At 40.7% G+C, this 11,946-nt stretch overlaps 1 protein-coding gene across 2 annotated transcripts in view; it reads right to left on the bottom strand.

Annotated features, from left to right (window-relative positions):
* LOC147427992 (truncated transcription factor CAULIFLOWER D-like) overlaps window positions 1-10,954 on the bottom strand; it is a 16,880-nt gene extending 5,926 nt beyond the window's left edge. For both annotated transcript variants that reach the window (XM_086496560.1, XM_086496562.1), the window contains exons 1-2: window positions 10,817-10,954; window positions 10,533-10,722 (exon numbers count right to left, since the gene is read on the bottom strand). In XM_086496560.1, the coding sequence (XP_086352686.1) occupies window positions 10,533-10,714 (182 nt within the window). In that variant the 5' untranslated portion in view covers window positions 10,715-10,722; window positions 10,817-10,954. The remainder of the gene's footprint in view (window positions 1-10,532; window positions 10,723-10,816) is intronic.
* Between the last annotated feature and the right edge of the window lie 992 nt (window positions 10,955-11,946).

The raw sequence follows: 11,946 nt of genomic DNA, 5'->3' as shown, positions 1-11,946 counted from the left end.
CTGTCATGCCTGTGCCGAGCCATGACAGCTTCCCATGGCAAGATTGCCAAATCCTACAATCTTACTCTTTGCTTTTGCATTTTAAATCTTTTTTTTATTTTACCAAACTCACATTATGTGAGTGAATATATTAAGAACAAACAAAAACTTACAATTAAAACTCCATGCACAGACCGTGCCATGGAGCGTTGCCATAACCAGATCAGTTCATAAAGTTCAGGGTTTTACAGGGATCCCTAAACCTGAAGAAGCTTATAGTAGATATAGTTGCCATATGAGTCCATAAAACTAGGGCTTTCTAAATGATAGCCGTGAAACCAAACAACTACTCCCACATTGGGAACCAATACGCAAAGTAAAAGTCTCACACATACTTACTCGGGTCAGCGAAAATGAAGCTCGGATGCCACCACTGCTGAGGGTGTTGACATAAACCATGACATTGTTTGCAGTCGCACCGCCATGCCCAACCGACATCACAAGGCCAAGCAACAGAAACCCAAACTAAACAGCAACACTGAGGAAAGTCCCAACCTTGTCAAATGATCATAAGACGACCATAACAAAGCACTACAACAAAACTGTTGTGTCTCCCCAAACGCAGGAACGCCACCAAGGGGCAGGCCCTGCTACTGCCAGCACGACAACACCAACCATGTCTCTCGGGCCGCTCTACACAACAGTAGCCGCCCTGGCCGCCTCAAACCTCAAAGTCTAGACCATCAGAGAAAATCGAGCACCGTTGAAGACAACTTGATAGATTGTTAAAGGGGGCCACACCCTTGCCTGAGAAAACCACCTGCTACCTCGACAGGAGCAACCCATGCCGAGCCCAACCCGAAACATAGCCGCCCTCTGCCCCGCCAAACAAGAGGCAAGAGGGGCGACCTCTCCCACGATTCCAAATAAGAGAGGCTGGTGACGGATCACGGCACGCCTCCGCCCCGCCCTACCGGAGCGCTCCCATATGGTCCCCAAAGCCATGGGGCCTTGTAGGATGCACAGCTAGCATAAATATTTTAAAGCTTACACTTCAATTTTTCATTTTAAACTAGATGTTTTGTAAGGTTTCATTTAAAGTGAACCAATGAGTGACGCGTGGAGCCCCTCTCTTTCTTTGAAAAAATTTAAAGTCCATTTTTAAAATAGTCTATAATTTTATGTAGTATAGATGGATAGATAAGGCATTTTTTATTATGTGTGCACTTAATTTCATAATAAACAAAACACAAATAACATGTGATTATAGGCACTCATTAAAAGCTTCTCGCCCCGAAGTGGTCTTATCTTGGATCTGGTGGACTCTCAGGTGAATTGATGAGGAAGTGCAAAAGAGCAACTGAGGTTTTGGAATGGGGGGAAGGAACCAGATACTTTAAGAACTCCATTTTGCATTGGTCCCCTTGGCTCTCTAAAATATTGGGGCCGCCGCAAAGCCCTTTTGGATAAAAATGACCAGGAATGTGAATAATAAGGGGCTTGTTCGACTAGAGCAATTCTGGGATGGCAACAATAAGTGTTGGAAAACTGCTGACTCTTTAGCCATCCAATTTCAACTGAATGCTTTGAGATCTTACTAGTCTACAGGGTGATGAAAGAGCTTGATAAGGTGGTGATGCCAATTTGTGAATCCAACTTTGAATGGGACGCTTGGAGATGGCCTGGGAGTAGCTTTTTTTGGAAACCACATTCTAAAGGCATTTACCATGAATTAATGTACGAGGCTAATTGGTGTAGTCCCCTCAATAAATTATGGAAGAGGCACTGAACGGAAAGCGGTGGGAGGGTATCATGGAGAACATCTGGAAGCCAAGGTGGCCTCAATTCATGAAGATATATATGTGGAAAGTGATGTGGGGTGCTCTGCCGACGGGCGTAAAGATACAAGAAAGAGGAATCGGGTCCGATCGTTGCTCGGGGTGCAGAATAGCTAGTGAAGACCTAGCCCACCTTTTCATGAGATGCCAAGCAATCAGTGGCATGGCTAGGAAAATATGCAAGTGGATTCAAAGGACATGGAAAATTAAGTTCTTCAAGACTGATCTGTTCCTTGGTAGTAACAGGTTGGGAAGTCCTTTTCTTCTTTTCTGCACTCAAGTAATCAGCTACTACTACTTTCACCATATTTGGCAAGCAAGGAACCATTGCGTGTTTGAGGGGGATCTGGTTGTGGCAAGCTTCTGTGAAATCATACAATAGAGCAGAGTGATGATCCACATGATCAGAGGCAAACAAGTCTCAGAGGACTGGTCTAGAACAATACATGTCATGATGACATCTTGTAATAAGTAAAGCCTAGGAGTAGTTGTGGTTTCTTGTCAAGCAGAAAACTTGTAATCCTTTGATCCTCAAGGCTCGGTCGGAGCTCGAGGTTGGTGTATATTTCTGATGTTCTTAATACTATCCACTCACAAATGTGAGTTTAAAAAAAAAAAAAACTACTCCCTAGAACTCTGATCCTCCTTTAACTTCAGTAGGCCTTCTTGACTCCTCACCTTGTTGGACTACATAATTAGTCCTTACTAAAAGGTTGGATTTTGGATGAATCTCTGATGGAAAGCTAATGATAATAAAAAATTCTTTTTTTATTATTTCTTTTAGGGCCTTGTGAGAGGGTGTTGGCATCTGTTTACCTCTCTCTTTGAAGAGGGGCATTGAGTATTGTATCAAACACAATCTTTCTCATCCTCTTTCAGGTTGTTTTTTTTTTCAATTTCTTAAGGTAGTTTCGCACGCGGAAGTTCCATCCTTGCCCTCTCTACTCTAGCTTCATTTTGCCTTCACCCCACCTCAACAAATTTGTTATGCGTTCGCACAGACATGCATTCCTAGGGTAAGTTGTAGACTAACGGACATGTTGCGAGCTTAATACTTTGGTAGTCAGTAATAAACAACCGCTAAATGACAGAACCAACCTGTGGGCCGCCTTTTGTTGCGCAGGACAAAAGCGCCGATGCCGTAGCTGCCTAATCGGTATCAAAACCAATGCCAAATCGCCAATGCTCGAAGCCGAAGGAGAACACTAAAAAAATCAAGCCAATACGGTGGAGAGGGTGAATCTCGGGGGGTGCACTATGTAATCATGTTAATGTATAATGTGAGTTCAAAAGGAGGGTTTTTTAAATGCAAAAATCTTAGGCAATTTAACAGAAATACATTAAAATAAGGCTTTTTACATTCAAATTTTAAAAAAAATCGTAAAATAAGGGATCATTTTATTCATTCAGACATGTTAAAAGAGAGATTTTTTTAATATCCTACGAACGCACATTATATAGGGAGATACTGAACGGTGAACCCCCCGAGGGTTGAATGGGAACACATCCAAACACACAACTAGACTACCTCTATAGCTCAAGCTACTCACAAAACCCCAATTAATTAGAAATCACCTTCGAAACTTCACACTTCCTCAAGAAAAACACCGCCTGTACGAAAACCAATGCACACACGCTTATCACAATCACCAAACAACAATCACCCCAACTTTTCCCGCTTCCAGCACTTCCACAACTCAACAGCTCTCTCTCTCTCTCTCTCTCTCTCTCTCTCACACACACACACACACACACACACACACACACACACACACACACACAGACAACCCGGGGGGGACGCACACCACTCACACACACCGGCACCACACACACTAGAGATGAGAAAAAAAGAAAGGGGGGAAGGAGGGAGAGACAAGGCCAAAATCGGTAATGACTATCTTCTTCAATAAATAAAAAAAACCATGTACAAACTCCAAATACTTTGCTCTAGGCCGTACCATGGCTGTCACCGCACTTCATACAGAGGGACACACCCCCCCCTTTAGTATGGAGCCATTTCTTCTTTTTCCATACTCCAAACACCTCTTCCTTTTCATTTACAAGTAAGGAAGTTCTTACACAAGCATTTTCCACAACCTCAGTGCTCGCACACACTCGAGCATTGTCAAATATTTTTTTCGATCATGCTGTCTGAGAGCTCCAATTTGCCGATTCCGAAATCCCGACGCTTCTTCACCAACCAATGTCACTATGGCCTCAGAAAACACGTCCAAAAATAGAAAAACCATCCAATCCCTTTTCGTCGTGATTGCTCGCCAACTTGAACGAGGCGTATCTCGATACCCATGACTCCGATCGATGAGCCGTAAATTTTGGGCATTTCTACACATTGCATGCAAGCTTCAAAACCTTGCGCAAAGAAAAATAAAAAAAATGTCGGCATGCCTACCAAGACAAACAAAGTATCTCAGAATTGCTCCCTAGTGAAACTACAATTGCTCATAACTTGGTCGTTCAAACCTGGGTTGCCATTCCATAAAGACTGATGCATCATAAATCTAGAACTTTAGACCCATGCATTCACTTCAACTTTGATCATCTATCTACAACTTTCCAATTCGATAAGGATTTGCAAATCACTTCAAGCATCAAGCTGCCATAACTTTCACATTGTAACTTCAATTGAGGAGCCGTTTGGACCAACACGTAGACTGTACTGAGGGCCACCTTTGGGGCTTTGGTTAAATATCGGCCTGCTAGGCCGCGTGTAGGTGGGCATGACTAGCCCAGCCGATCACGTCGCTTTTTGGGGGAACAACACACATTTTAAAATTATGTATAGCATGCGCCACTGCATGTGCAGATGCACGCACGTAGTGCAGTGGTTAGGACAGTGCCTTTGAGATGCGAGGTCGGGGGTTCGAGACTGCGTCTGAGCTCCGCATGTTGACTTTTTGATCAAAGGTCACCTAACAATTACTTTCAACCGGTAACCGACATGCCTTGCTTTGCCACGAGGACAAGCAGGCCGAAATATAACCAAAACCCATCTTTGGCAAGCCCATTTTTACACTTTGCACACCTTGACCACTTGTCCCGTTTGAATGACATCCAAGGACGATAATAAAATCTCTCTCTCTCTCTCTCTCTCTCTCTCTCTCTCTCTCTCTCTCTCAAGACAAACAAATAAATAAATAAATGAAAATACAAAGATGGGGTTGCACCCTTTAAATTATATCAAATTTGGTCATAAGACAATACATTTAAGAAATACGTGAAAAATCATGAAAATAAACAATGAGATCATAATGATAAAGGGTGAAAGTATGTTAACTTGTCATGCTTTTTCATGTCCCGGACAATGCTAACTAGCACAATTTTGACATATGCTAACTAGTACAATAACTTGAGCTACATCTCCAAGATCTATGACATATGATATATCAATAGAAAGCACTTGAAACAAGGAATCCAAATGTACAACCTCCGACAAATTTTGATATTATTTGTAAAAAATTTACCAGACGCCCAACTTTTCGAAGATGTGCTAACTTGAAACTGCTAACTAGCACAAAAAGCGCGACAGGTTAACATGCTTTCACCCTAAAACACTCATACAACCACAAGTTATAGCCATAATAAGATACAATAAATCATCAAAAGTATTGTGGAAGCCACTGGATGTGTGAAACCTACACAAGTGTCAAAGACTCTGTCCGCTTTTGGTAGTGTAGCAAAACTATGTAGTTCAATTTTAGAAACCAAAATGATAACATGTATCTATTGTAAAAATGATCCTAGAGGAGCCACTGTGACTCCACATCATCATACGCATCCACTCCATCATCTCTCCGTGTGGTACACTAACGTAGGATGTAGATCTCCTATCATACCACAAGTAGTTAGAAGAATTATGTCCAATATGAAGACTAAGGAAAGATACCAAGATAAAGATCTCTCTAACCATACCAACTTTTCCAAGCTGTCACTAAATTGGCACTTATAATGTGCGAAAATTACGTAAAGTCAAGTGTTGTTGCTCTCTCTCTCCCCTCATTTGTTCCATATTCAAGTGCTATTGCGCTCTCTCTCTCTCTCTCTCTCTCTCTCTCTCTCTCTCCTCAATTGTTCAATATTCAAGAATCAAATCTTAGATCTGTCTCTCACTTGCTTCATTATCCATGGTATTACGAGCCACTCTCTCTTCTTAAGCTGATTCAAGTGGGAGGAGGAGAGTTGACGTACATGCATGGTCCTCATGAACGAGATGAAATTTACCTGACAACTTACATGTAGGTGGAAATGGAAGGGCGTGTTGTTGCGAACTTTGACCTTCCAAGAAAATTGATGGTACCAACGAAGTAAGAGTACTATTATTGTACTAGGATGGCCACATATCAAAGGTTTACACACTTCTAAGTTGAGAAGACAATGAGATTCTCAAGAAGCTTGTGGTCTTTGAGGTCCCAAGGAAGTAGTGATGATTTTACATTAGTTCCATTACCATCGTGAGGCCATCAACACCACTTGCACCAATGGAGTCGGAGGACCGCACCGATGAGGACTTCACTCCTCAAGTAGAAATATCACCTGCTTTTGCATCAACCCCTTCCTAAGTGATTGGTCCCACCATTAAACTGCTCTAAATGAGATATGGAATTTGTAATTGAAGAAGTGGATATTTCAATGTCTTTGACTCTTCTTCCATGCTCAACAAGCCTTTTATCTGACTAAGTGACTAATCAATTGATGTCATTCTCTTATGCTATATGATTTTTGTCTCTATGTAATCATTAGTCAATAATGATGTTCTTTCTGTGTTTGAAAATGCAATAGATCTTCATATATTGAGCAATAGTGATAATGACTAGGACACATTTCAAATCTTATTAGTCCCATTCATCCCAATTTTCTTGATATATAGAAGGCGATTATAGAGAAAGTAGTAGATACAACAAATGATCCATTTGGAAACATGTCGTCTCTCTCCTTATCCATGGATGTAGGAGCAACACTCGTGGGGGGTCTACACGTGGAAGTGAATCCATGAAAGTGAGTGTATAATGCATAGCCTTGATGCACATTAATCTCTTTAAGCATAGTCACCCATGCACATGGATCCACATGTATTCTGTCCAAAATGTTGTAAAATTCATAAGCATAAGATAAAACTAATCATGACTCTACTATGTGTAAAGACTAGTGACTTTCCTTCATAATAAAGAATGTGTGTAGTTTCTCATCTTCCAAATTCTATAACTCCTTTTTGTTCAGTCTTGTAGCATTGACTAAAAGTAAAACTATTGTATCATTTGCATTTAGGATGTATGATACATGTTAATTTCTCAAGATTACAATACATCCTTTTCCTATTCAATAATTTTTCCTTAAATGATACCTTTATGTAGATAAAAAATTGAGTCCTCTTTGCACAAGCTTTATCATAAGGACAACCTTCACAAAGTCAAGGCCTCATTAGTAAAGTAGGGTAGAATTTGTGAAGTCACCTAAAACGCAGAGGTATCATACGGGTTAATTAGGTAAGACATTTTTTCACACCAAAATAGCAAACAAGAAGCAAGATATGGAGGCTCATGCACCAAGATCCTAAGTCCGATTTAAACCGCTCATGATGAATTTAAAAGACACCATCATATATGAAAACTTCGGATTGAACCTAGCTATGTTTCACATTGATGAGTGAAATTTCTTGATATACTAAAGACTTCACCACAATTTTGGAAAATTGAAATCCTTTAATACTAAAATGTAGAAGTGAAGGGTGGTAGCGTAGCAAATAAAAAGCCCTACAACATTGAAAAGACAAAAGTCATCGTACTCTCTATTTAACGAGGTTGCATAACGTACATGCAAATGATGCAATGTGTGAGCCTTTCGGGGTTGTTAATACAAACCATAGAGGAGTTATAAAAGTAGTCCACGTCCTAGTGTTGATCACGTGTCCTTGAAGTGGGGCTTGATATACATCACCCCACATCAATTGCATTGTCCCACGTCAATATAATCTTCAATTACATTGAATATTAAAATTGAAGATTACAAAACTCAAAAGTATATGAAAATTGGATAGTAGATCTTAAGGTAAAGACCCACACTATCCAAATTTCATTTACTTACAAGTTTTGTAATCACTTCCTTCAAGTTTGTAAAAATCTCTTTCCTAAAGATGCAAGCTTCAATTTAAGGCTTCTCAAAAAAGAAAACTCAAACTTTTCATTAGTTTCATTGTATAGCTTTTTGGTCTGTGGAAGGCCATAGGGTTCATTGTGCAATGTTGTTGCAACGCTGAGGCCGTTGGATTCTTTGGCAGGATGATCAGCGCCACATGGCAAGGGTCTTTGTAAAATAACTTTGTTGTCCCTTTTGTTTCCTTACATCACCATCTTTGAGAACAAGTGTCCCTAAGGGATTCAAAAGTCTTGTGAATAGAAAACTCAACCTTTGGTATAGAAAGCTATTCTCCAAGGCATCATTTCGTCTGCATGCTTTAAAATGACAAACAATAAACAAAATATTCATAGGAGTTTGATCTTATGATGCAGTCTTCGAGAAAGTCTTTTTGTCTAAGCGGCAAGATTCCTCCTTATACAAATACAAAATGGAAATACTAGTAGAAATTTTCAAATTTGCAAAATATTCGAACTATTTTCTAGTATATTTTATCCGGTCTTTTCTCCTTTGCCATCCTTTGCAACCGGTTAGTCTCGATTTTCAATTGGCTTAAGCCTAAGCAAAGACACCTTTCTCAAACACTGAATTGAAGTATTGATAAACGAATCTCTCATTTGAAGATTTGAAAGAAAAATCACTTCACAAAATTGTTTAATTATTTTCTATGCTTATTTGAAAGCATTAAAATATTCTTTTGTTTTGATTTCAAATGCGTCTTTTTATTTTACTTCCTTTTTGTTTTATTTTTGTTTCAAAATATTGATGTGCAATGTGCACCATTTACCTTATTATTGGGGGCCCTTCATAATATATAAACCATTTGAGAGTAACGGATACCAACTAGAAGAAAATAAAAAAATGGCCTGATTGAAACTTATCTAAAATATTATTTGAATTTTATAATATTAAATGGATCTTTTTATTTCACCTATATATAGACAATACAATTTTATATTAAAACAATACAACTGCAACACTGATTAAAACCTTTCGATAAATCTTTTCTCCCCTCTTACCTTCAACAGGCCATCGTGAGTCTTCACCTTATTAAAAATTTATAGGGATAGTTCATTAGAACTCCCTACTCATTGTTCACTAAAGATCTATTAACTATTATATGCCACTTGCTAACATTTGGTTTTTTACCTTTGACATCAAAATTTACATTTATAAAAACTTGTAAACTTTCTCATGGTTTAGTTTTAATATTCCAAAAAAACTGTAAAGGTGTAAAAAAGTACATGCATTATTGCCCAAAATTTTAAATTTGATATCAAGTTTTCTTTAGTAACATTGTCCCTTTCCTTATAGTGGGGGAATGAGGATGAAGAACTCCATTAGACTTTTCTTTAATAATATTTTCCCTTTCCTTTTTATTGAAGATTCTTTAATAATATTGTCCCTTTACTTATAGTGAGGGAACGAGGATGAAACTCCATTTATGGAAAATCCAAAATCTTTTATGTGAATCTCAAAACGTAGCAAGGCTTGCCTGTTACCTAGAGGCTTGTCAATCTCCTTGGATTTCACCCAAGCTTTCACTCCCTATAATCACCTTGTTAAATTCTATTTCTCAATTTCTTGAACTTTCACCCATCATTTCTTCTCCTTGGTATTTTCTTGCATTATGGATATAAACCAAAGGTCTCTACATATTTGGATTTACTATACAATTTCGTTTATACACTAAATACATGACTAGATTCTATAGTCTCATGACTACACTCTAGAGTCCTAGTACCATAAATAAAGCATGAGACAAGAGTCCTTTCTAAGGTGGCGGTCATGTGAGGTGTGGTTATCAATTACATCTTAGAATAACTCTTTACCTTCTACATAGTCACCGACGGTATACACCGACGGTGATAAACGACGAGGTGTTTTCTGTTGCAACACCCCTATCCGAACCGGTTATTGGTCACTATATACATTCAGCAGGTGGTTAATCAGTAGTATCTACCCACATCCGAGTCTGCTTATTGCAAGGGCAATAGTACTTAGCCAAATCCAAACGAACTCTTGTGCCCGACTGCACGAGTCTAATGCTAACAAACATGCACGAGTACCTCCTTGACCAATCAATGTGTACTCATACAAAAAAATTATTTAGGCATGATAAAAAAAAGTGATGTGTTCTCCATCCACGAGCCAACCACCAAGATTAATAACATTAGTATGTCGTCACAAGAGCACTAACTATTTGTCTCCTTTGTAACTAAGAAAGTCTAATTGCAGCTATGTCATTTTATAACGTGGCACCGGTTACATGAAACGCACCCATGTAACCACATCAATAAGTGCCCTGATTAAAGACTACCTATAAGGTTATAAGCGTGGGCTACATCGCTAGTGACACGTAGCAAAGGTGGTCATGAGTCAAGACTGTAAGCTCAGATCTCTAAACCCCGGCATGATCCTTCATAACAGAATAACATATGCAGTACGGGAACAAGCTCAGCATAGGGATCCCCAGTACCCGCTCAAGATGGGCCTGAAACTGCAGTGCTATGGCGACAGTTAACAATTTTGGGAGGGGAGGGGAGGGGAGGGGAGGCTGCTGACCTGGGGTTGGCGAACTGGAAGAGCTTGCCCTTGCTGGAGAAAATGATGACGCCCACCTCTGCGTCGCACAGCACCGCCAAATCGTGCGCCTTCTTTAGCAAGCCGCCCCTCCGCTTTGAGAACGTCACCTGCCGGGTCGCCGCATTCTCGATCCGCTTGATCTTGATCTTCCGCCTCGCCATCGAGGCACCTGCACAGCACAAGCACCACTGAGCCGTTAGCCATGAGTAGTGCCAGCCACCTCCCTCTGCAAGCTTCTGCAATGAAACCCTCAGAAGACGTACGAGCTGCAAGCCTCAGCAAACGGGATTAAAGGGTAAAACCCTGCTGAAGGAATACGCTACAGTTTGGAATTGTCCTCGCCTCGCGACCGCCTCAAAATGACTATGGTTGAGTTGTGCTTGAGAGAGATAGTACGCGTGTCGTGCCCCACCATTGCCCATTCGTAAATATAAGGTGAAAGCTGAAAAAGATCAAAAGAAGTGCTTTGAATTTGTTTTTTTTTGGGGAGGGGGGGGGGGGGGGGGGTTTGGGGGTGTTTTGGGTTCAGGACTAAGTGGCACGGGCATGGGAGGGTGGGATCTACGGCGGGGGCATTGTGGGTCATAGATCTTAGTGACGGCGTTGAAAGTAAATTAAGGTACCTTAAATTATTTTTTATTATAAAAAGTAATCTAAGGTATCTTAATTTGCTTTCGATGTCCGTCTCTAATTTATATGTTTCAAGTAAATTAGGGTCTCCATGTTTCACAATGCACGCATGGCGTAGTGGTTAGGGTAGGCGCTTCTCATGCATGAGGTCCTAGGTTTTAACCCGACGCCCCAAAATGGGGGTACCCTAGATTACTTCTGAAATGCGGGTACCCTAGATTACTTTTTACCCTAGATTACTTGTACCCGCATTTGAGATCTACAACCCGCAATGGCCCCCCCCGTAGATCCTACCCTCCCATGCCCGTGCCACTTAGTCCTTGGATGGAGGGCGAGGGCTCTAGACTATCTCGCACGGGCATGCTCAAATGGGATCGATGGTTGAGGTGATCTCGGCCGTCAGCTGCACATTTGGTACATTCCGGGCGTTCGGTAAATTCGGAGAGTAAAGTAAATTTGGGACAGGCTTGTAAATTCGGGTCAATCTGCACCCCATGTCTTGAACCCCCGACCTCCCTACCACGAGCCATGTGCACTAACCATTACGCCCTCATGCGTACGTTGAAATATAGGTGATTCGAGTATGTCATATTGTAAATGTGGGCCGACTAGCAAATTCGGAGCAAATTTGTAAATTCGGACAAACTGGTAAATTCGGGGCAACTTCAGATCAGACGGTCCATGATTGACGTGCCTCGCCTTTTTCTCCTCCATTGTTGATCCCATTTGACCATGCCCGTGTGATATAGTGATGGTGGGGGGG

The sequence above is a fragment of the Adiantum capillus-veneris genome, chromosome 23, assembly GCF_014529385.1.
Source record: "Adiantum capillus-veneris isolate H3 chromosome 23, ASM1452938v2, whole genome shotgun sequence".
NCBI lineage: Eukaryota > Viridiplantae > Streptophyta > Polypodiopsida > Polypodiales > Pteridaceae > Adiantum > Adiantum capillus-veneris.
Note: the sequence above shows the minus strand (reverse complement) of the source record. Positions and strands in the feature narration are given on the sequence as shown.